The sequence below is a fragment of the Garra rufa genome, chromosome 3 (genome assembly GCF_049309525.1).
Source record: "Garra rufa chromosome 3, GarRuf1.0, whole genome shotgun sequence".
Taxonomy (NCBI): Eukaryota; Metazoa; Chordata; class Actinopteri; order Cypriniformes; family Cyprinidae; genus Garra; species Garra rufa.
The window spans coordinates 6,259,858-6,286,398 of record NC_133363.1 but is presented as its reverse complement, the minus strand read 5'-3'; the positions used below and the strand labels follow the sequence as shown (position 1 = coordinate 6,286,398).

The 26,541-nt window shown below is 32.1% G+C and overlaps 1 protein-coding gene across 2 annotated transcripts in view; it reads right to left on the bottom strand.

Moving 5' to 3' along the window:
* usp53a (ubiquitin specific peptidase 53a) overlaps positions 1-26,541 on the bottom strand; it is a 93,046-nt gene that overhangs the window by 42,484 nt on the left and 24,021 nt on the right. For both annotated transcript variants that reach the window (XM_073836824.1, XM_073836822.1), the window contains exons 4-13: positions 22,202-22,294; positions 21,979-22,113; positions 19,074-19,187; positions 16,343-16,425; positions 16,144-16,228; positions 11,595-11,741; positions 9,209-9,358; positions 6,563-6,731; positions 4,794-4,943; positions 821-955 (exon numbers count right to left, since the gene is read on the bottom strand). In XM_073836824.1, the coding sequence (XP_073692925.1) occupies positions 821-955; positions 4,794-4,943; positions 6,563-6,731; positions 9,209-9,358; positions 11,595-11,741; positions 16,144-16,228; positions 16,343-16,425; positions 19,074-19,187; positions 21,979-22,113; positions 22,202-22,294 (1,261 nt within the window). The remainder of the gene's footprint in view (positions 1-820; positions 956-4,793; positions 4,944-6,562; positions 6,732-9,208; positions 9,359-11,594; positions 11,742-16,143; positions 16,229-16,342; positions 16,426-19,073; positions 19,188-21,978; positions 22,114-22,201; positions 22,295-26,541) is intronic.

Here is a 26,541-nt window from a genome sequence, read left to right as displayed (position 1 = left end):
AACTAAACTAAAAATAAAAACAAACAAAAAAGCACAAAAACAGAACAAAAAATAAGCAAAATAAAAAACAGAACATAAGACAACAAAAAATAAGCAAAAAACTAAAAACAAAACAAGAAATAAGCAAAATAAATAAAAAAGAAACAAAACAAAAAACAAAACAACAAACACACACACAAAAAAAACAATAAAACAAAAAAATTACAATAAAAACACAAACCAAAAACAAAAAAGTTAATAAAAAAACTAAACAAAACAAATTTGAACAACAAAACAAAAACAAGGCAAAAACCAAATCAAAATAAAGAAACAACAACAAAAAAATTAACCAAGACAACCCCTCAAAAAAGCGAATAAAAACAAAAGCAAAGCAAAAACAAATGAGCAAAATAAAGAAACTGCTTTCAACATTAATAATCATGAAAAAAATAGTTTCTTTAGCAGCAAATCAGCAATAGAATGTTTTCTGAAGGATCATGTGACTGGAATAATGATGCTGAAAATTCAGCTTTGCATCACAGAAATAAATTACATTTTAAAATATATTCAAATAGAGAACTCTTTTTAAATTGGAAAAATATTTCACAGTATTACTGTTTTAACTGTGTTTTTGACCAAACAAATGCAACCTTGGTGAGCAGAAGAGCCTTCTTTTGAAAAAAAAAAAATATATATATATATATATATAAAAAAACTAAGCTAAATTACTTCAAACTTTTGATGGGTAGTGTATAAACAACAGTAAAAGAAAAGCTTGTCTTCATAAATCTCATTATTGCCATTTTATCTAAATTTTTTTACCAAGATGTAATATTCTTACCCCGGTTCCTCGGTGTTTCAGGTCTCGTCTGTGACCGATCCGAGTCCTTCTTAATAAGGTTGATGGGACGGCCTTCTTTCGGCAGCTCCCGCAAAATCTCTCTGAACCGACTCCTTGGATCAAAGTTCATCTTCACTGTAAAACAAACAACACGGATATGGATAAATGCAGCACTTTTACCACAAATGTAATGCAATGCAATATGCACTGTTTCAGCAAAATCCATATGCAGGTCCCATTGAGGTATTAAAAAGTAATTCATTAGCTAACATACATCAGGATCTAAATCTAGTGCTTTTTTGATATAGGAATTCTGAAATGTTAATGCAGCCATTAAAAAAACTGTCAAGTGTGTTTTATGGGTCTGCTGTAAAATCCATACGCAGCACCCTTCAAATAAAGCATTAGAGTACACTTGAAGTTAAGGATCATTGGGATGGTGGGAGAAAGTGTGGCCTCTGCACTCTTTAAATACACCCCTGAGGCTTCTGGGAAGGACAGTGGAGCCTAAGAGCCTTAACGGCAATCAATGTTCGTGCGTGTGCGTCTGTGTGCGTTCCAGTATTTTTTGCTGTGCTGGAGGAGAAAAGCAGTGAAGTGTTGCAAGAGAGCAAAAGAGTGAGAGAGAGACAGATAACAGAAAGAGAAAGGACATTTCTTGCCCTCAAACTCACTGCAGTCACATAACGGTCTCTTAGTGAGGGGTTACTAGACACAGCTGAGAAAACATCACGCTATCAACGATCGCAGCTCACATTCCCAAACATACTTGAAAGATACAGATCTCCTTCTGAACTCTGTGAAGTTTACTCTTACAGTGGCCTGAAGAGATACATAGACATCTAAGCCACATTAAAAGAAACGAACAGGACAAATAATAAAAAAAAAACCTTTATAAACAACAACATCAATTTTACATCAAATTAGCAAAAAATAAAATAAATAAATAAAAAATATATAAAATAAGCAGAACAAAATAGCAAAAACAAAAACTACAACAGCGACAACAAAAAAATACAGAAAACAAACCAAACAAAAGCAAACCAAAAACTAAACAAAATATCAAAATAAAACAACAAAACAAACAAAAATAAAATACAAACTAAACCAAAACAAAATAACAAAAAAAAAATCAAAATAAAACAAAAATAAAAAAACTAAGCAAAATAAAAAAACACAAAAAACAAACCAACAACAAAATAAAATAGCAAAAGAAAAAATTTAAAATAAAACAAACTAAACCAAAACAAAATAACAAAACAACAAAAAAATACAACCGCAACAACTAAAAACACAAAAAGCAAAACAAAAACTAAATAAAATATCAAAATAAAACAAACCAAAAAAATTAAACAAACTAAACCAAAACAAAAAACTAAACAAAACAACAAAAAATAATAAAAACAAAAATCCAAACAAAGCATCAAAACAGCAAACAAAACAAAACCTGAACAAAATTAAAACAGCAAAAGAAAAACAGAGCAAACAAGAAACAAAATAGATTAAAAAAAAATAAAAAACAAAGAAATTCCCCAAACTAAAACTGAACAACAACAAAAAGCCAAACAAAGCAACAAAACAAAATAGTAAAATAAAAACCAAAACAACAAACAATAAAAACCGTACAGTGACAACCAAAAATAACAAAATAAATATATAATAAATAACCAAAAACAAAAGCAAAGCAAAAAACAAAGCAAAAATATCAAAATAAAACAAAAAACAAAATAAAACAAAAAACAAACCAACAACAAAATAACAAAAGAGAAAAAATAAAAAGACAAAAAACAAAATTAAATAAAACAAAAAGCAAAAAAAAAAAAAAAAAAAAAAAAAACAGCAACAACAAAACATAAAAAACAAACCAAAACAAAACAAAGCAAAACAAAAACTGAACAAAAAGGAAAAACTAAACAACAAAATAAAAACAAAAAAACAAAACCAACAACAAAACAACAACATAAGAGCAAAACAAAAAGGCAAAAACAAAACAAAAAAACAAAAACAAAGCAAAACATAACAAATATAGAAAAAAAGAACCTTACAAAAAACAAAAGCAAAGCAAAAGCTAGCAAAAAACAAACAAAAAAAAAACTACAAAACAAAAAAGCAAAAACTAAACCAAACTAAATAAATTGAAACAACAAAACAAACAAATGAAAGCAAAGCAAAACAAAATAACATCAATTGTTTTCGAAAAGTGAAGCTATCGGTATTACCTTGTCATCAAATGCAGTGACATTCGTACATTAAGTGTGGCTTAAGTATCAAATAATTTCTAAGGCCACTGTTATATTGCATTCAGACTGCCTAAAAACACTGTCAAAACAATGTAAACACGTCCGTGAAATAAACTTACTGCAATGACTTGGCACAAAGTGCCTGTAAATTACTGTCACATTCTATTAAAACTTTGTTCAAACTGCAGCTGTGCACTCGAATCGCTGAGGACTATAATAAAGAGACTCATTTTGCACGGCTTTATAAGCTATATCGCTGAGCCAAAGGGAATATTTTCACTGCCTAAGGACAGAAAGCCATTACAAAGTTGATCTAAGAGCTTTTAGTGGAGAGGAAACTTCAACAATAAAAAGAGAGGCGCATCAAGCCATTATGGTCTGTAATAACAGAGGAATGTGGGCTACTGGAGTACGAGGACATACGTCTCCTTGCAGCTCTTTCTTGTCTGTCTTTGTTCAAACATCCTGCGCTGCTCTCTCTGATCCTCAGGGTATTAGAATACTTTGTGGGGGAACAGCGTTGCCTTCTAGAAAGAACATTTCGACCACTGCACCGTTCATGAAAAAACCATGAGGACTGGGACGGCCAAAACAGGTAAATCAAGGTAATGGAAATACTTGGGTATTTTGGGGCCAGGGTTATTGTAGTTAACTAAAACAATAAAATGAAATGAAATAAAAGTACAATAAAATTTAAAAAAAATTAAATAAAAAGAAACAAATTAAATAAATGAAATACAATAAAAAAAATAAAAAAACAATGAAAAAAAAATAAATAAAAGATTGGGATGGCCGATGGCTTGATGGTAAATCAAGGTAATGGAAATCATTGGGTAGTTTGGGGCCAGGGTTATTTTAGATAACAAAACTAAACAAATAAAATAATAAAAACTTAAATTAAATACAATATTTTTTTTTTTATAAAAAAATAAAATAAAGTAAAACAAAAAATAAATAAATAAATAAAATGAAAATTAAATAAATTAAATACAATACAATAATAAAAATAAATAAATAAACAAATAAATAAAATTAAATTAAATAAAATTAAATAAAATACAGGTAAATCAAGGTAATGGAAATTCTTGAGTACTTTGGGGCCAGGGTTATTGTAGCTAACAAATAAAAAAATAAATATAAAAAAATAAAATAAAATAAAATAAGACCACTGCACCATTCATGAAAAAAGCATGAAGATTGGGACAGCTGAAAGAGGTACCAGGGTCAAGGTTATTGTAGCAAATAAATAAAATAAAATAAAACAAAACAAAAAAAATAAAATTTATTGTAGTTAATAAATAAAATTAAATAAAACAAAACATTTTTATACAACTGTATAAAATTAAAATAAATAAATTGAAATAAAATAAAATATTTAAATAAATAAAATACAATACAAACAAAAAATCTAATCAAATTAAATAAAAAATGTAAATAAAAAATAACAAACAAACGGAACTAAATAAAATAATAAAACAAAAATAAAATAATTTAAATAAAATATAATCAAACAAAAAATTAAATTAAATTAAATTAAATTAAAAATTTAATTAAAAAAAATAAATAAAAAAATAAACTAAATGAAACAAATAAAAGATGGGACGGTCGAAACAGGTAAATCAAGGTAATGGAATTTCTTGGGTATTTTGGGGCCAGGGTTATTATAGCTGACAAATCAAATCAAATCAAAGATATTCATTTATTAAAATAGTTTTAAATAGGTATTTTCATACCTGGCCCTATTCCGCTGCTGGTCTGGTTACTGCCACGACTGAACACAGAGGGAGGCTGAGACTTCTGCTTCAGAGTACCATGATTTGAGAAGAAAGCAGTCAAGTTCTCTCGCGTCAACTCCAACTTCTTTCCACCCAGTATGGGAGTACCTGAAAGAGAAAACATTTCATTCTTTTATGCACAGCTATTTTATTTTATCTGATAATTTGTACTATTGTTATTTTGTTTTATTGCACAGCTCCTTGCCGAATTCAACTATGCTGTAAACAGCCATACAAATGTACAGTTTTTGGCAGGTCACCAACATTAAAACTTGAAAAAGGCAGAGAAGAAGAAGGGAGGGAAGGAAGAAAACACCCACAGCTTTGAAAGTCTGTGACTCGTCTGAAAAGAGATTCTGATTTAATCTTGTACTGTAAAATGATGAACATCTTCTAGAAAAATAATCTTTCAAGTTCTAATACCTAATCAAATTTGACATAAAAATTTGACAAAATATCAATCATATGTTTAACAATTTTGAAACTAATCCATAATAATATTTTCAAACCTATGTAATGTTATCATATTCTGGAATATTATTATATACCCAATATGGTTTAATAGCTTACGTTTATTAACAACATTAGCTAACATGAACTTAGAATAAACAATACTTCTACAGCATTTATTTATTTATTTAATTTTTATTATTTAATATTTTATTTTAGAAAATATATAATATTTTTTAAGTAGCTTTTTTTAAAGCACCTGAAATGTAGCAGAATGAAGTGTAAAAGTAACAAATGCATTAATTAACATGTTAAAAATAAATATTTAATATTGTATTTAATTTACGTTAACTATAAAATCTATTTACTTGGTAACCATTTACAATATGGTTTAAGAGTTAATGTTTATTAAAAACATTAGCTAACATGAACCAAGATTAAACAATACTTATAAGGCATTTATTTATTTATTTAATGTTATATTATTATTTAATATTATTTTATTTTACTATATTTAAGTAGCTTTTTTTTTGAGAAAGCACCTGAAATTTCAGGCGATTCAATAATTAGCCGTGATTAATAAAAAAAATTAAGCAGAACAAAACTTTGAAAATGACAAATGCATTATTAAACGTGTTAAACATAATTATTTAATATTATTTTATTATATTTTGAAAAATATATTTATTGTATTCATTAGGTTCAATAGTTAACAACATTAATGATGAAAAATGAAAAATACTCTTACAACATTTATTTATTTATGTAATATTATAGTATTAATTTAATTTATTATATTTTGGAAAATACATTTATCATTTTTTTCAAGCAGAGTTTTTTTTTTTTCAATTTCAGGTGATTAAATAATTAGCAATGATTTTTTTTTTTTTTCATTTTTAAAGCAGAACAAAATTAATTCATGTTGACATGTATATTAGTTAACATTCATTATAATGAACAATACTTCTACAGCATTTATTATTCTTGGTTAATATTAGTTTCACCATTTACCTATGCATTATTTAAATCAAAAGTTGTGCTTGTTAACATTAGTTAAGTACTAAATACTGTAATAAACATACTGTTCATTCATGTTAGTTAATGCATACTAATGTTACCAAATGACACCTTGTTGTAAAGTGTAACCATTTATTTTTCAACCCAGCAACAAAAATAGTTAAAAATTAGTAATTGCAGAATCAACCGCTGTTGTCTTTATTCAAATGGCACACCTTAAGTGTTAAATGCACCCGAATACAATAAAACTGCATTGATACCTGGTGCTTCTCCATTGACTGCGCTTTTATTTTGGGCGGCGCTGTTGTTGGTCCGCTGGGCCTCGTCTGTTACCACAGCACTGCCGTCAGGGTTAGAGTAAAACAAAAGCAAGGGCTGGAAATGACCTTTGATGCATTTAGTGACCACATCTTTCCATCTGGATCCCACCTAAAAAAATTTAAACATTTGCTCTTTAGCATACAGAGATCTGAAATGTAGCATTATTATTAGACATGAAGGCTTGCATGCTTCAGAGCTAAGAATACACAGGCTGCACTACAAAAGTCTCTTCAGGCAAACAGATGTAACCTTCCTTCTTAATTACCAGAGAAAAGAGAAAAAGCAGGATGAGAACCCAATGCTTCCTATTAAAGAAACAATTATCCGAACAGTCAAAGCAGAGCAGGCAAGACTGTAAAGGAGATGAATTAAGACATGCTTAATCAACAAAACAGCTGTTATGAAGTACATTCTCTAACACTGCATACTGGATTGGCTCTCTATAATCTCAGTTAGCACACATTGCACATATTGTGTGTGCGAGGGTGATCCATCTTGGCTGTGGAGACGGGCAGCACTAGCCCAGAGAGAGCTGAAGTGCACACGCAAGCACAAGCCGCACACTACTGATAGATTGATGAAGAGATACGGCCCTGCTCCGCCACATATTTCACACTCGCTGGCTGCCCATCAAAATCCTTTGAATAGTGCCATTGTAATTTTAGTATAATTGAGACTCTAACCCTTAAAGACCTAGAACATTTTTGGGGCACCAGAGGCACCTGTACAATTCTTTGTTTTTGTTCAGACCTATTCTAGCAGTCAGCATCAATGGTCATATATCATTAGAAACATAAGAACTTGATCCCATTTCGTCACAACATAATTAAAAAAAAAAAAAATAGAACAATTTTTTTTTTTTACAATTTTGTGGGGGAATAAAATGTATAAAATCAAGCAAATTATATATGATCAAATCTTTCTGTAAAAACCTACAGGATATAGACAGGAATGTTAAGTTTGGTATGTGTAAGTGATTTTGAAGTTGGAGAAGAAAATTAGATAGGAGTTTTTCGACATACACTATTAGCTGTCTTGAACCAGAGTACAGAAAGGTCCTCAGAGTTAGACAAGATGAGCATTTGAGGTTAAAAAGTATATAATTTTTTTTTTTTTTTTTTTTTTAAATATCAGTGTTTCGTTAGATAAGACCCTTCTTCCTTAGCTGGGATTGTTTAGAGCTCTTTGAAGCTGCATTTAAACAGCATTTTGGAAGTCCACTATATGGAGAGAAATCCTGAAATGTTTTCCTTAAAAAAACAAACAAAAAAAAAATTCTTAAGGCTGAAGAAAAAAAAGACAGGAACATCTTGAATGCCAAGGGGGTGAGGTGAGTAAATTATCTGTAAATATTTGTTCTTTAACGTTTAATTATTTTATTTTTATAGACCCATTTAGAGTAGAAGTCACAGTAAAATCCATGGAATAAGAGAAAAATAATCTTTTTGTGCCTTCTGATGTGCAAATCAGAATGCAAATCATTTTTATGTACTACTGTCAAAGACACCATTTGAAGCTAAACGCAGACGTTTAAACGCACATACTATGTAGGAAAACTGCTATGATTACTCTGCTTTTAAAGCATGAATTTGATTTAAACAATAGGTCTTCATAATATTCAGAGTGTTTCAAAATCAAGAGAAAATATAGTTTGCATTAGGAAAAAGGGTGTAATAAATAAGACTGTGAAACTGATCAAAATAAAGAGTTTATAAATAAAAAGAACATATATTCACCAATGGACTACAAATCAAAATTTTTCATACCCCATTGACAGGTATTTGTTCTTCCTTTTTAAACTTACTTAATGTTGTTCAGTGTCTCAGAAAACAAGACTATCTACCTTAATTTTAAGGATGTTTAGATATTTGTGTTGGAAAACAAGACAAAAATACTGAGGGAGATATTCATTTTTAGCAATGCATGCAAGATTTAATGCCATGATGAAAACATTATATCATGTTTTTATATATACTACCGTACAAAAGTTTGAGGCAGTAAGACTTTTTAATGTTTTTTAATGAATTGACTTACAGTGATAATAAATCAGCATATTAGTATGATTTCTGAAGGATCATGTGATACTGAAGACTGAAGTAATGATGCTTGAAATTCAGCTTTGCATCACAGGAATAAATTACATTTTAAAATATTTTACACTGAAATAATATTTGACAATATTGATTTTTTTCTGTATTAATGATAAAAATAATTTGAGCATAAGAACCTTCTTTTAAAAAAAAAGTAATTACATAAACTTAATTTAATAAGTGTTTTAAAATCAAGAGAAAAATATAGTTTGCATTAAGAAAAAAAAACACTGTAGTACAAATATTTTATGAAGAAACGTATTAGAAACCCTTTGTTTGAGTGCAAGAATTGAGGAAGCGTTAGTTACAGTGTTAAGTTCCAGGAAGTTAAAACGGTAAAAATATTTAGTTATCTAAATATGTGGATGGAGGGAATGTTTGCTTAATAATGCACATGACCAATGCCAGGACTTCTGGTCAGTCACTAGTTTTATGAATAGTAATTGTGTAAACATATAGACAGAAGGACGCCATACCAGATAAGTACAGTCTCACCTCTTTGACAGTGGCATCATCAAAGAAAACCCATTTGGATGATTTGGTGTGGTAGGCGAAGGCACAGTAATGTCTGCTGGAGTAACAGATCATTCCCACCAACAGCAGCTCGCTCTTCTTTGCACGCTCGTCTGTGACACGATAAAAGAGCTGCAAACACACAACCAAATGCAGATATTTAAATAATCATAAAATCCTACAGCTCAATGTTCTTCTAAAATTAAAGGTTCAAGGTAGTGATGCACCAGAATTTCAGCAACCAAAAATGTTTGTTTAAAATAAAATAAAATAAATAAATAATAACATTTTTTTTTTTCAAAAGTTCAAGGTTAAAGATAAAGTGGTTAAAGTCAAAATGTTGGCAATTAAAAACGTTCAAATAAAATAAAATAAAATAAAATAAAAAGTTCAAGGTAGTGACGCACCAAAATGTTTGCACCCATAAATATTTCAATGAAATAAAATAATCTTTGGTTAAAATAAAATAACGAAATAAAATATTTGAAGGTTCAAGGTAGTAACGCACCAAAACGTTGGCAACCATAAATGTTTGAAAAAAAAAAAAAAAAAAAAATGAAATTAAAATAAAACAAAAAACAATGAAATAACAAAATTAAATATTTAAAGATTCAATGCACTAAAAATGTTGCCAACCAAAAATGCTTGGTTAAAATAAAATAAATAAAATAAAATCAGACCAGTAAAATCCCAAATATTAACCTTAACAGTTTCTAATTATGGTAATGATTTTCTATTAAAACAACAGCAAAAAAGTAAGATTCGCTGCATTGTGACACAGAATCCCTGAATGCATCTGCTCAGCAGCCACAATCCTTTGAAATCCATGTTTAGCTTTATTACAGTTCATCACTAAGGTTGATTACAAATTCAGTCACTGCAAACAAGGCAGATTGATCGAAAAGTAATATTTAATGCTTTTTGATTAATCTGCCTTCTTTACAATTTAAATATAATTTATACAGCATTTCTTTAGCTACGTATGCTAGACTGCAGTCTTTTAAAAGTTAAAATCATTGTGTCAAAGAGTCAGATTTAGAAGGCAGAAGTAGGTTACAGAACGCAGAAGTATGCATTTGCTAAAACAAGTTTAAATAAAGCAGCTATTGCATAACCAACACTTGCTCCTCCACCCCTAGTTCCTGAATAGCTGGTTTTCTTCGGAGGCTCGAGAAACAATGGATTCCAGGCAGGCGGGGAGAGATTTTCCTCTGAAGTCTCCACCATCACAGGGAGAACCAGGGAATGAATTAAGGCCTTTGTACTAGTCCAAGGGGTTTCGCCTGAGACTATTCCAATACTGGAGGGTGGTAACGTGGAAGTGGGCGTAAAGAGGAATGACTGCTATTTAGCATCTGCGACGATCACTTTCTGATTCTTACAATTTAGAATCTTGCCATTGATGGTTCCATTAAGAACCTTAAAGTTCTATGGAAATAGAATGGTTCCAAATTATTGAAAAAAATGGTTCTTTTAGAGCTGTTTGCTGAAAGGTTCATTTTAGAAGCCAACATGGTTCTTTACAGCATCACTGAGAAAGCCTCCTTTTTCAATATTTATTTTTAACAGTTTATAGCCGCATTTTAGCCATCTGAAATGCGTACAGCTGCACAAACAGAAGGGCCGTCTGGTGGTAAACAAGTCTCAAGCATGGCTTTATACTCCCACACAAGAGGCTAGTAATGAAGGCCATCTACACACTCGGACGCCAGATGACCTTCCACTGCAGCGGCTTTCTGGTCATCAGGCGTGGGCTATTCAGGCACTGACGCAGTTACACAACCTCAGCCTTATGAAGAGGATAAACGTCTGCTTTATTTCATACATATGGTCCATGGCACTACCATAAACTGGCCTCAATGACACCAGCACCAGATGTGCTACAAAAATAAAGAAATACTGGTAAAAGAGCGACCGAGGTGACATCAGAAGCTTTTTATAGACATTTAATCTGGATGGAGGCTTCCTATGAGTTCTTTATTTTATATAATAGCCGGGAATAAGATGATCTTTATTGGAAGTCCCCACAAAAGCCATTTTTAACTTTAATAATATTTCATAATTTTTTTTCTGTATTTTTGATCAAGTAAATGCAGCCTTGATGAGCATAAGAAAATTCTTTTAAAAAAACCCTAATCTTACTGATCCCAAAGTTTTGAACAGCAGTGTAAAGAAAGCACAGAAAGCACATTCAACCTTTGTTTTTTGTTCAGATTTTTTTTTTCTGCATCACCACAGATGTTGTACAAAGCACTGCTTCATGCTGTACTGTAGTGCTTTTGTAGTTTGCTTCTTTAAGGACGTAGTCAGGCGCCCTGCTGAAATTAAGCAGGTGGAGCGGAGTGTATTTACTAGACTGCATTCTTACCCCTGAGAGGTTGAGGTGTGGTCCGAGAGATCGGATGACGTCTTCGGTGAGGTCTGACTGGTCTGAGTCCCACACAAATCCGATGGTCACGATTTCTGGAGAGTTCATCAGCACGCGCCGGATCTTGATTCTCTGCCCGCAGTTACTCTATTGAGGTGATGGAGATAAAACATAACTGTTTGTTTGTTTGTTTAACAAGAATGACTAAAATATACTAAAAACACTTGAAATCAGCAGTTGAAATCATTTCGGATAATTCTGATATTGGAATCAAACAAAATGTTGTTTAAGGAGCAGCAATATCTGTCACTGTCATCTGTTACTAAACTGTATAATCACCAGAAAAACTATGATCTAAACAACTTTATGCTTCAAATAATACAAAACAATAAACATACAGCTTTAGTACTGAGCTGAATAAGATATTTCACATAAAAGATGTTTACATATAGTCCACAAGAGAAAATAATAGTTCAATTTATAAAAATGACTCAAAAGTTTACATCCCCTTGATTCTTAATACTGTGTTGTTACCTGAATGATCCACAGCTGTGTGTTTTTTTTTTTTTTTTTTTTGTTTAGTGATAGTTGTTCATGAGTCCCTTGCTTGCCCGCTGTTATTCAGAAAAATCCTTCAGGCCCCACAAATTCTTTGGTTTCCCAGCATTTTTCTGTATTTGAACCCTTTCCAGCAACCACTGTATGATTTTAAGATGCATCTTTTCACACTGAGGAAATGAGGACAATTGAGGGACTATTACAGAAGTTCAAACACTCACTGATGCTCCAGACAGAAAAACAATGCATTAAGAGCTGGGGGTGAAAACTTTTGAACGGAATGGAAAAATGTGTAAATTTTTAGTAACATTTAGTACTGCCCTTCATTGGCTACAGAAGATAGTTACTTGTTTTCCAAAAGACAAAATAAGCTAAAATTACCCTGATCTTCAAATTCAAAAATATTTCAGCTCCCCCGGCTCGTAATGCATGGTTATTCGTTCTGGAGCATCAGTGAGTGTGTGAACCTTCTGTAATAGTTGCATATGAGTCCCTCAGTTGTCCTCAGTGTGAAAAGATGGATCTCAAAATCATACAGTCATTGTTGGAAAGGGTTCAAATACACAAAAATGCTGGAAAACCAAAGAATTTGTGGGACTTTTCTGAAGAACAGCAGACAGTTTAACTGTTCAGGACAAACAAGGGACTCAAGAACAACTATCACTCAACAAAAAAACACAGCTGTGGATCATTCAGGTAACAACACAATATTAAGAATTAAGGGGATGTAAATTTTTGAACAGGGTCAATATAATAAATTCAACTATTATTTTCTCTTGTGGACTATATGTAAACATATTTTATGTGAAATATCTTATCTCAAGGGACAAAACTCTTGTAATACATAATTACAACAAACATTGTTAGGTTACATTAAAAGACTTTTTTGAAAGATCACAATACAGCTCCCAAACTGCCAATTATTTGTAATTTTACATCTTTACCAATCTTTGCAACTATCAAACCACTAGGTTTTACCCATTTGTCAACAGGAAGATATTAATCATTTAAAATACAAAAGGATTGAGAATGAACACTAATTTTGTTTTAAAAGTTTAATTGCACTTTAATTGCATTTAATATTATTTTTATGCATATAAAATTTACTTTTTTTAATTTTATTTGATGTAGAAACCAAAATGGGTCATTTGTCTTTCACCCATTTATAGGTTTATGTCAAGTCAAGTCAAGTCACCTTTATTTATATAGAGCTTTTAACAATACAGAGTGTGTCAAAGCAACTGCACAGTATTTAAACAGCACCATAGTGTGTAAGTAACGCATTATTGTAAATAATTTTCAGTTAAAGGCAGTTCATCAATGAATTCAGTGATATTATCATCCAGTTCAGTTCAAATAGTATACAATATCGCTGGAAAGTGTCCCCAACTAAGCAAGCCAAAACTCCACAGGTGACAGAAATGGTATGTCTATGTAGTTTTCATCAATTAGCATTTTAGCTTTTGTATTAGTTATTTTAGCATATCACGTGTTGAACCAAATGAAAATTGGAAATACTGCCTTTGGCAACTAGATCCTTAAAGGGGTCATCGGGTGCAAAACTAACTTTTCCAAGTTGTTTGAACATTCATGTGTGTTGGCAGTTTGTGTACACAACCACCCTACAATGATAAAAATCCATCCACTGGTATTTTTTTAAGCTTTGAATAATATCCCCTTTTTAAAATCAGCTCATTCTCAGCTTTTTGTCATTGTGACGAAATACATTTGATTGACATGAGCGTCTTACCTTAGCCCCGCCCTCACCGAGCTGAAACAGTCCTGAAGCAGACTCTAATTGATCGATTGAGGTGTTCTGTTGTTGGATGTAATACTGAACACAACCGTCGTCATTTACTGAAGATGCAGATGAAAACATTACTTTCACTTTCAAAAGGAAAGCGCGATCCGGTCTGCATATGCCTCTGTGTTTGTGCGAATCATTCCTGATGAAGCTTCACCCACAGCAGAAGTGAGTATAAAGATGTTGTATGCATCTTTGTGAAAGCCCTTTCTTAATAATGTGCTTATAAGCAAGTTTCACCGCTAAACGCGGCTAAAGTAAACAATATATGTCTCACAATCCTAGAGGGGTGGGGCAAGCAGAGCTCGTTGGCATTACATAAAAGAGTTAAGTTTTTGCAGAGCTGATTTTGACAAGGTAAAAGGCTGTTTTTTTACACTACTGTTGAGAATTTTTAATCAAAGTATATTATAGACTTTTCATTAAGACCCTAAAGCAGGGATCCCCAAACTCCCTGAGAGGGCCACATCATTTTCTTTTCTTTAATGGGGGGCCAGGTTGGTTTATAAAAGAAAATTCCATGGGCCGGACTGACGACTAGTGTTATTATTATTTTATTATGATTTTACCTGTATTTATTATACCTTTTAATTCTAGAATAGTTTATTATTTTTTTATGCACCAGACAGACAAATGATCATTTCCTTTCAAAAGATATACAGGTGCTTCTCAGTAAATTAGAATGTTGTGGAAAAGTTCATTTATTTCAGTAATTCAACTCAAACTGTGAAACTCGTGTATTAAATAAATTTAATGCACACAGACTGAAGTAGTTTAAGTCTTTGGTTCTTTTAATTGTGATGATTTGGCTCACATTTAACAAAAACACAACAATTCGCTGTGTACCATTCGGTTGGTGAATTTAACAAATAATTAGGCTATGTTAATAACTAAGGGAAATTTTAGTTTGAAAGCCAATCTTTATTATCAAATACCGACATGATATAAGTAAAACATATTTAAAATTACATTTTCAAAATATGTCTCTGGCATTGTTCAGAGGGGCGGTTCAAATGTGGGGGCGGGCCGCATTCGGCCCCCGGGCCTTAGTTTGGGGACCCCTGCCCTAAAGAATCATATGTGACCCTGGACCACAAAACCAGTCTTAAGTCGCTGGGGTATATTTGTAGCAATAGCCAAAAATACATTGCATGGGTCAAAATTATTGATTTTTCTTTTATGCCAAAAATCATAAGGGAATTAAGTAAAAATCATGTTCCATGAAGATTTTTTGTAAAATTCCTACTGTAAATATATCAAAATGTAATTTTTGATTAGTAATATGCATTGTAAAGAACCTAATTTGGACAACTTTAAAGGTGATTTTCTCAGTATTTTGATATTTTTGCACCCTCATATTCCTGATTTTCAAATAGATGTATCTCGGCCAAATATTGTCCTATCCTAACAAACCATACATCAATAGAAAGCTTATTTATTGAGCTTTCATATGATGTATATATCTCAGTTTTGTAAAATTTAACCTTATGACTGGTTTTGTGGTCCAGGGTCACATATGAACTTGTGGAAAATGGGCATCCGACGACCCCATTAAATAAGATCCGTTTAAACGGACAGTTCACCCCAAAATGAAAATTACCCGATGATTTACCCATCCTAGGTGTATATGAATTTCTTCTTTCAGATGAACAGAATGGGAGTTAAGTTATATTGAAAATATTCTAGCTCTTCCAATATTTATAACGACAGTAAATGGCTATTAAAATGTTTAAGTCCAATAAAGTGCGTCCATCCATCATAAAACATAAAAACTCTTTCACACAGCTCTGGGGCTTGAGTGTAAATCATGGGGTCATTTTCGTTTTTCAGTGAACCATCTAGAAGTATTTGATTATCAGTGAGACACACAATTGTTGTGTTGCTTCAGGCAGTGTTGGTAGTAGGATGCAACTACTCTGCCCGATTAAAAATGCAGAATGTGTTGAAATGTGAGAGGAACGTTCCGGTCTCAGGTTTCATCTCGCTCATCTTGTCACATGAAGGTGTTACACTAGCAGAATATCAGATAAGAAGAACATGTGTGTGTGTGTGTGCGTTTGTCCTTGAGTGTGCTCGATGACACCACATGGCAGAAACAGCCATCATACTATATGCACGGCGGTGTCCTCCAAGGGTTGAAAGTGCTAGTAAATTCTACATTATTAATCAACATTACCAGCCACCCACCGGACAGTTACGCAGATCTCCAACTGTGCTGGCAGCCTGAAGCAACTCCCCAAACCTTTCATCTCTCCTCTCCAACATTTGCTGGCTGGAGCGCAGAGAAAGTGGAGGAAAGAGAAACAGAGATAAAAAGCAGGTTTTAATAACCGAAGGTATTTTGATCTTTATGTATCAACATTAACACATGATCTTGTTGGCTTACCAGAGGGCTGTGGTGGACACATAGTGCACAAGCTCAGTGAAGGGTAGCGGGTCGGATGACGCGCCACAGCTCCTACACACTGACTGCAGGGGAAAACATAAACATTAATGGTAATGAATTACAAATGATGACTGCTACATTACGTAAAACCGCAATTACACTACTGTATGCCATTTAAGAGATGTCTCAACACATGTACATGTGTACAACCTGAGGGTGTGACCAATTTAAAAATTCCTTTTACAGACAAAACAAGAATGAATCATTTTTATGCCGTCTCATTTCCTTGGCTTATGTATTATGGAATAGACATACTGGTGACACTACAGTAAGGTTCATTAGATCACAACATTACTTAACATGAACTAAAAATGAACAATACTTCTACAGCATGCATCTCAGTTGATGTTAATTTCAGCATTTACTAATGGACAAATCACAAGTTTTTGTGATTGCGTTTGTTAACTTTAGTTAATGCACTATGAACTAACATGAACAAACAATGAACAACTATATTAACCAATATTAACAAAAAATAATAAATAGTGTAATAAATGTTACCAATATGTGACCCTGGACCACAAAACCAGTCATAAGGTTAAATTTTACAAAACTGAGATGTATACATCATATGAAAGCTCAATAAATAAGCTTTCTATTGATATATGATTTGTAAGGATAGGACAATATTTGGCTGAGATACATCTATTTGAAAATCTGGAATCTGAGGATGCAAAAAAATCAAAATACTGAGAAAATCACCTTTAAAGATCTCCAAATTAAGTTCTTAACAATGCATATTACTAATCCAAGATTACTTTTTGATATATCTATAGTAGGAATTTTACAAAAAATCTTCATGGAACATACTTACTTAATTTCCTAATGATTTTTGGCATAAAAGAAAAATCAATAATTTTGACCCATACAATGTATTTTTGGCTATTTCTACAAATATACCCCAGCGACTTAAGACTGGTTTTGTGGTCCAGGGTCACATATGGTCTATCAGTTTGGGATCAATGAGATTATAAGTCTCTTCTGCTCACAAAGGCGACATTTATGTGATTAAAAATGTAATATTAAAACAACTGCTTTCAATATAAATGTAATTTATTCCTGTGATGCAAAGCTGAATTTTCAGCATTATTACTCCAGTCTTCTAATATGCTGATTTGCTGCTCCAGAAACAATTATTATTATTATTATAAATGCTGAAAACAATTGTGCTGCTTAATATTTTTCATGTCTTTACTATTCATTTTGATCAATTCAATTCATCCTTGGTAATTAATACTTTTAAATTATTTTCACCTAAGCGTTGTTCAAAAGTTTGGGATCATTAAGATTTTAATTTATGTTTTTAATGGTTTCCTATGCTCATAAAGGCTGCATTTATTTATCAAAAATACAGAAGAAAAACTGTAATATTGTGAAATATTATTGCAATTTCTAATATTATTGCCATTTTTTAATATACTTTAAAATATAATTTATTTCTGTGACACAGCGCTGAATTTTCCTCAGCCATTACTCAAGATCTTTCAGAAATCATTCTAATATGCTGATGTATTATCAATGTTGAAACTTTTGTGTTGCTTAATATTGTTTTGGAACCTGTGATACTTTTTTCAGGATTCTTTGATGAATAAAAAGTTAAAAAGAACAGCATTTATTTCAAAATAGAAATCCTTTCTAACAATATAAGTCTGTACTATCACTTTTTATCAACTTAACACATCCTTCCTAAATAAAAGTATTTATTTCTTTAAAAAGAAAAAAGTTATGTACAGTAGTGTATATTGTAACACAAAATTTATGTTTTGAATAAACACTGTTCTTTTTAACATATAATTCAAATAATTCTGAAAAAAAAAAAAAAGATCACAGGTCCCAAAAAAAAAAAATAAGCATATTAGAATGATTTCTAAAGAATCATCTAATGCTGAAAACTGGAGCAATAATGCTGGAAATCAGCCTTGCTTCACAGGAATAAATTATATTTTAAAGTATACAAATAAACAAATAGAAAACTGATATTTTAAACTGCAATATATATTTCACAAAATTACTTTTTCCTGTATTTTTGATCAAAGAAACTGCTTCAAAAAAACATACAAAATCTTACTGATCCCAAACCTTTGAATAACACTGTAAATAACACACTATTATGTGTCTTAAGTAGCATGGGTATATTTGCAGCAATAGCCAAAAATACATTGTACTGGTCAAAATTATTGTTTTTATGCCAAAAATCAATAGGATATTAAGTAAAGATCATGTTCCATGAGGATATTTTGAAGATATTTATATCAAAACTTAAATTTTGATTATAAATATGCATTATGAACTTCATTTGGACAACTTTAAAGGCGATTTTCTAAGTATTTCGATTTTTTTGCACCCTCAGATACTGTTCTATCACAACAAACCAGACATCAATGGAAAGCTTATTTATTCAGCTAACAGAAATTGACTGGTTATGACTGGTTTTGTGGTCCAGGGTCACATGTTGTTACCACCTAATTCCATTTTTTATCAGGGCTTTGCTCCTATCTCTTAGAGGAAGGAGTGCGAGTGAATGTAAATGTCTCTGTATTAGTATTCCCTGTGAGTTTTCCGCCCACTGTACCCGACTGATTGAAAACCGGCGTCACTGGACAGCGATCAATTCTCTCTGACTCACATGAGATGCGTGTGCTGCACGTGTGGTATTAAAAAGCTACAATACCTGTTCATAAAGTGCCATAGCAAATTTCTGATGAGTGATACAGGACTTGGATGTGCAGGCGTCGGTCTCTGCGTCAGGTGCGATGTGCAGGTGAATCCTTTCTAGAATGTTCTCCTATGAATAATACAAAAAAAGTACAGTTTGTGTTTGTCATAAGTCATGACATACTCAAAAAGACAATAATAGTAATAACAATAAATTAATAAATTAGTGCTTGCAAACTGCTTAAATTTTTTAAAACTAATTAATGGCACATTTTTCTGTAATTAATCACGATTAATCATGCTTAACATTAAAATGTGTAATTACACTTAAATCTCAAAATACTACATAAACAAAATATATAAATAAATTTTATGCATGTATGCATGTGCACTATATAAGATTTGTAATGCTTCTAAAAAGGAGACTTATCTGCTCACCAAGGCTGTGTTTATTTGAATAAAAATACTGAAAAAAAACTGTAATATTCTGAAATGTTAATGCAATTTAAAATAGTGGTTTTCTATTTTAATATACTTTAAAATCTAATTTATTCCTGTGATGCAAAGCTGAATTTTCAGCATCATTACTCCAATATTCAGTGTCACATGATCCTTCAGAAATCATTCTTATATGCTGATTTATTTTCAGTGTTGAAAACACTGCTGCTTATTTATTTTGGAACCTGTGATACTTCTTTTAGAATTCTTTGCTAAATAAAACATTAAAAAGAACAGCATTTATTTAAAATAGATAACTTTTGTAACAATAAACAGCTTGTTCAAATTTTGCAATCAGTGATTTTTTTCCTTTCTTTCTCTCTTTGAAAGAAATTAATACTTTTATTCAGCAAGGATGTGTTAAATAGATATAAAAAATGATTAATATTTTGAATTAATGCTGTTCTTTTTAACTTTTATTCATCAAAGAATCCTAAAAAAAAAAAGTATCACAGGTTTCAAAAAAATATTAAGCAACAACTGTTTCCAACATTGATAATAAAAGTAATAAATCAGCATTTTAGAATGATTTCTGAAGGATCAGGTTACACTGAAGTTTGGAGTAATGGGTGATGAAAATTCAGCTTTGCATTACAGAAATAAATTATATTTTAAAGTATATTAAAATAAAAGTGTTATTTTGAATTGCAATAATATTTCATAATATTATTTTTTTCTGTTTTTGATCAAATAGATTGAACTTTGATCCAAACTTTTGAACAGCAGTGTATGTGTACATATATAAATAAAAAATACAAATAATTTCTATACAATTGTATAATTTTGTATATAAAATATAGAATGAATTGTATGCATGCATGTATGCTTGTGTACATATATAAATAAAAAATACAAAATAATTTCGATATAACTGTATAATTAATTGTATAATCTAATAATGCATATATGAATCTCCAAATTAATACAGAAACAACAAACAACAAAAATATTAAAAATATTCGTTTAACAGCATTTTTTTAATAAGTACTAAAAATAAAGACAAGTATCAATTATATCAGTACTGATACTGATTTATTTTATGCATTTATTTATTTACTTGCTATAAATATAAATATAGTCATTCAACATTACACTAAAATTTGTGCTATTATTTTTAATGTTTAACAATAAGAGAAAATAAATTTGATATAGAAAAATAGATGTTGCATTAATTATTTATAATGGGTCAAAGCATTAATATTTACACTGTTAATATATATAAAAAAATAAATAACAAAATAAAAAAATTAATTAATTAAAAAAATATAAATAAATATATTTTGCGTGTGTGTGTGCATACAGTATATAAATAAATATAAACCTAACCCCACCCAAACTTATTATGCATTATTAATTACATAATTATGTTAGAGATTCATAAACGTGAAAACAACCATTTCTTGTTTTACATGACATAATCACATTGCATTGCATTTGTTTAGACTGGTATAATGATACCTTGGCACTAAGTGAATGCACTCTAAGCTTTAGTAATTTTCCCCAAGCCTATTATCTGCTTAAATACACCCTTTCAAACCTGAGAACCGTGGGTACATTCAGTAACACCAACAGTGCTGAGACAAAAAAGGCATGATTAATTTCATGTTTCTACAGCTCAGATTAGCTTATCTTGAACAGTCCTAGCTCAGGGCAACTTGTACAAACAGACAAAAGCATTGGCTGCATCAACCCTAGCGCTGATAGAGAGCCGGCATTGACTGTGAGAGCAGTGCGAACGCATCTGTGCACTCCAGGCTTGCATTGATAGAGATCCTTCATTGATTGTGTTGTTTAAGGGAGCACTGTAAATGGACTTTTACTGAGGTAATGACAGACTCTCCACAGGCCTGCTGCGCTAAACAGAAAATGATTACTGGTCCCAGCGCTAAGCAGGTTTACTGCAATTAGGTGGCCCTAAGAGAAATCCTGCATATCCCGAAGGGGTTGAACATGCTTACTTCAGCTTTCCAGAGACAGAGATAGACATTAGGACAAGGGTGCATGATCTGTGCATAATGCACATAAATGCAACTGAGCTAAATGGAAATCAGTTTTGAAGTTTGCCTTTTATCTCTCTATAAAGACAAAAAAAATGACCACATTAAATTTAGATTGGATATTATCCTTATATGCATGCATAGTAAATGTGAACAAGCTACAATAAGCTTCTTCTACTTAAGCTTTTTATTCTTTTTTTTATCTGGGCTATATCAATAAATAAATAAAAATAAACTATAAAATATTTTTTGTAGCTATATCACCTACACAAACACATAAAAATAAAATAAATAAATTATTAACACGTATTATATAATAATTTATATAATTATATAAAATAATTATATAAGCCCTACCTATTACCCAATATCTGTCATGGCATGTTCCTCGTTCTGACTCACGAAAACACAGATAAAGACACTTACGAAGCATTCAGCAGCATCATCCATGAAGCCTAACTGAAAGCGCTGCTCATCCTTAAAGGTTTCGGCTAGGGCATTACGCAGGTTATCTGAGGGTAACGCTCGCTCTCGGCTGTGCTGGAACTGGCAGAATATTCCCTGCAAAACAAACATGAAGTGATTTAAAACTTTTGACACTAAGACACCTTTTAATTAAGTATTAAGTACCATTTGGTCATGAGAATACCTTCAAAGCGCAAAAGATGCAGGAGTCGCCCAAGCAGTAGTGGTTTGGCAGCTGACGAAGGCTCCGTCTGAAGATATCGAGATGCCAAAGAACCTGCATTGAATTATAGGAAAGTCAGATTTAGAATTGACTCAGCTCAGCAAACCCTAAACAATCTGAAAATATATCATGTAGATTGTTTCAATTAGTTAAATAGGCTGCGGCACATATTCAACGACCTATTACTGCGTATCAGTAAAACAGGGTGCAAGTTAGTCTGATAATTCGGTAGATATATGTTTCGAAATTGTTTTTATATAAGTATATGAATACATTCAAAAGAGAGGTTGACTAATATTGGTGGTTTTACTTTGAAATGTGCTCAATTATTTAAGTTAAAATATCACATAAGTTTGCAATTCCTGTCTTACCATCCGAAAACTTACGACCACTTACATCAATAATCAACATATTTAAGACGTTATGACCTTAAATTCGATAAAACCAAAATTTACGACTTTTAAGGACCTGCAGGGGCACTACTGTACATTTTTATACCTTTGGAGGAGTATTTATTAATATTTAGAATTTTATTTGTATAATTTCAGTCTTTATTTCAATTATTTGATTGGGTTTTAGTCAATTTTGTTTTGTGCTTTGTGTCAATGTTTATTTATTTATTTACAAATCTTAGTATCAAAGCATACAGCTGCAATTGTTTTGTAAATGCATTCATGCCACCTCTGAGCAGCATTAAACAGTCTGTGTAAAAACACATAAATGTCGCTTCAGAAGCGCTTCTGTGCCACCTTTGCAGTATAAAGTTGGCATAGGTGTCTTAAAGTCTTTTTTTAAGCACTTTAGAGGTGGCATAAATGCATTTACACACCAACTGCACCTTTATAACTTTGGCCATCTTTACACAACTGAGTTCAGGCTGCTCTGTGTCTGCTTAAAATTCAGTGTAAACATCCAATGCCGCATTAAAGCTAGACTAAATTTTACCTTTTCAGATCCACCTCAGTCCCTGGTATCAAAGTATACAGTTGCAGTTGTTGTGTAAATGCATTCATGCCACCTCTGAGCAGCATTAAACACCTAAAGACACCTAAATGCCACTTCAGAAGCACCTCTTAACCACCTTTGCAGTGTTAAATTGGCATAGGTGTCATAAAGTCTGTTTTATGCACCTCAGAGGTGGCATAAATGCATTTACACAGTCAGCAACTGCACCTTTATACATTTGGCTATCTTTACACAGCTGATTTAAGGCTGCTCTAGGCCTGCTTAAAATTCTGTGTAAACATGTAATGCTGCATTAAAGCTAGACTAAAAGCTAGACTTTGCCACCTTACATTGCCACCTCTGCAGTGTAAAGTTGGCATAGATGTCTTACAGTCTGTTTTATGCACCTTGGAGGTGGCATGAATGCATTTACACAGCAACTGCACCTTTATAACTTTGGCCATCTTTACACAACTGAGTTCAGGCTGCTCTGTGTCTGCTTAAAATTCAGTGTAAACATCCAATGCCGCATTAAAGCTAGACTAAATTTTACCTTTTCAGATCCACCTCAGTCCCTGGTATCAAAGTATACAGTTGCAATTGTTGTGTAAATGCATTCATGCCACCTCTGAGCAGCATTAAACAACTAAAGACAACTAAATGCCACTTCAGAAGTACCTCTTAACCACCTTTGCAGTGTTAAATTGGCATAGGTGTCATAAAGTCTGTTTTATGCACCTTGGAGGTGGCATAAATGCATTTACACAGCAACTGCACCTTTAAACATTTGGCTGTCTTTACACAGCGGAGCAATGTAAATTTCGAGACAATGCACTTCCCCTTTAATGTATCTTTTTAAAACTCCTACAACTTTATTCTGGTTTTGCATGACGCCTTCAAAGTGTCAATCTTAAAGTCAACACCCAAAGGCCATGCATTATTTCTTTGCCGCTTCTTATCGAGTGTCATTTTGTTCTTAAAACTATGAGAAATATGACTCATTGTCCTTGCTTGGTGGAAAAGCTTAAGGGAGATTAGGCTATGACAGGATGGGGGGTGAGAGCTGTTCATCTGTGTGTGTGTTTGGAGTTTGGACTGCCAGTGTAAGGTTACTCTTCACTCAGTGTCTTTCCCTCAGGCCCCAGACAACTTAGTCTGAGCATGACCACACTCCACGGTGATGAGAAAAGAACAAGATAACTCAGAGACAGCCAGAGATACACTCAATCATAATGTCCACAATCCCATCCAACAGGGAAAACTGGCTTCCAGTAACTAGCGGACGGGGAGCATGACAAAGATTTGGGGGTTGACGGGTGGAGTTGGGATGCCGTAAATACACTCAGTAGGCACTGAGGAGGAGATGACAGTTTGCAGTGAAGGTCGGACTTTAAATGTGAGTCATAAGAAAGTTAAGTATGTTCAGGGGGTGACGTGATATTTTTATGTTATTGTGGTCCAATCTGACTCTTATATGTGGGTGTCATATACTAGGTGACAGTCAGAGTTGAAGACTTTTTTAAGACATTTTTAAAGTCATTATGTTCATATTTCCCCTTAAATAAATAAATGATTTGGTAAAATGTTTGCCATATTCACATATGTGACCCTGGACCACAAAACCAATCATATTTTTGACCTTGAAAAGCTGAATAAATAAACTTCTCGTGAATGTATGGTTTGTTAAGATAGGACAATATTTGGCTGAGATACAGCTATTTGAAAATCTGGAATCTAAGGGTGAAAAAAAAAATCTAAATATTGAGAAAATGTAAAGTTGTCCAGCTGAAGTTCTAAGCAATGCAAATTACTAATCAAAAATTAAGGATTGATACATATGTATTTATGGTAGGAAATCACAATCTTTACTTAACGTCCTAATTATTTTTGGCATAAAAATAAAATGCATAAGTTCGACCCATATAATGTATTTTTGGCTATAGCTACAAATATTCCCATGATACTTATGACTGTTTTTTTTTTTTTGGCCAATGTGACATATTATGGTGTTACTAAGTAAAAAGGAAGGCAACTAGATTAAAAATTAATTCCAAAATATTTACATTGTTACAAAGGATTTCCATTTCTAATAAATGCAGCTAAAAAAAAAACTCTCTCGTTCTGGAAAAGGTGTCATGGTTTCCACCATAAATATTAAGCAGTATAACCGTTTTCAACATTGATAATACATCAGCATATTGGACTGATTTTTGAAAAATCATTTGACACGGAAGAATGGAGTAATGATGCTGCAAATTTAGCTTTGACATCAAAGGAATAAATTAGATTTAAAATATATATTAAAATTAAAAAAAACAATTTAAATTGTAATTATATTTCACTATATTAATGTTTTTATTGATCAAGTTAATGCAGCCTTCAAAATAAATCAATAAAATTAAATTTAAATATGCAATGAAAAACATTTAGTATGTACATTATTTTTCGTATATACCGATTATACTGGAGCACCAACTAGCGTTCAGACAAGCTGCGTATTGTATGTCCCAAATCGTAGTATGTTTAAAAAAGTATTCCAAAGATTCCCAGATGGTCTACTACTTAACGATCAATGCACACTCTAACGGCTAATATTGCCCACAACACACTGCGCCGTGAACGAGGATTCGATTAGAACTACACATAAAAAGTGTTAAACTACAAACATGGAGGATATGCGCGACCAACGGACAGGCAGAGAAAGGAGTTTGAGTGATAAATAATCAGTGTGTAACCTGATAAAAAATATTTTTTAAATGTTATCCGCGTTATATTCCATGTGCAGCAACATTTATAATGATAGGTTTGGTCATTAACGTTTAAATGCATAATTAAGCAAACACAAGAGCAGAGTTCTCGGCATGAAAGACTCGTTAAAGAACGTGCCTCTTAATTTCTCTCTAATACGGTAGGAAATTAAATTAAACTAAATGTAGATAATGTTAACTGTGATGATTGACAGGGCAGTTTAAACAGTGACAGGATTCAGGTAACTAAGCAACAGAGCGTCCGTTAAAGAAGCAGTTATGACGAAGTATATGTCCCAAAGCTTGCCTACTATTCTGCTACATACTCAAAAGTATGTACTTTTCTTCACAAAAAGAGTACATACTTATAGGGCATAGTATAAGTAGGCGAATTGGGACGCAGCAAAACAAACCACAGTGAACATGGACAAAAAAGCTGATGGGACCGCTTTGGTTGGCCCTGTGGATGGGAAATTTTGTTATAAAAAAGGAATGGATGGAAGCGTCGATAAGAGCATGGTTGTGTGCAAGCTATGCAACAAGGAATTCGCATATCACTGTAGCACATCGAGCCTATTGCTACACTTAATGGCAATATTGCACTGGTCT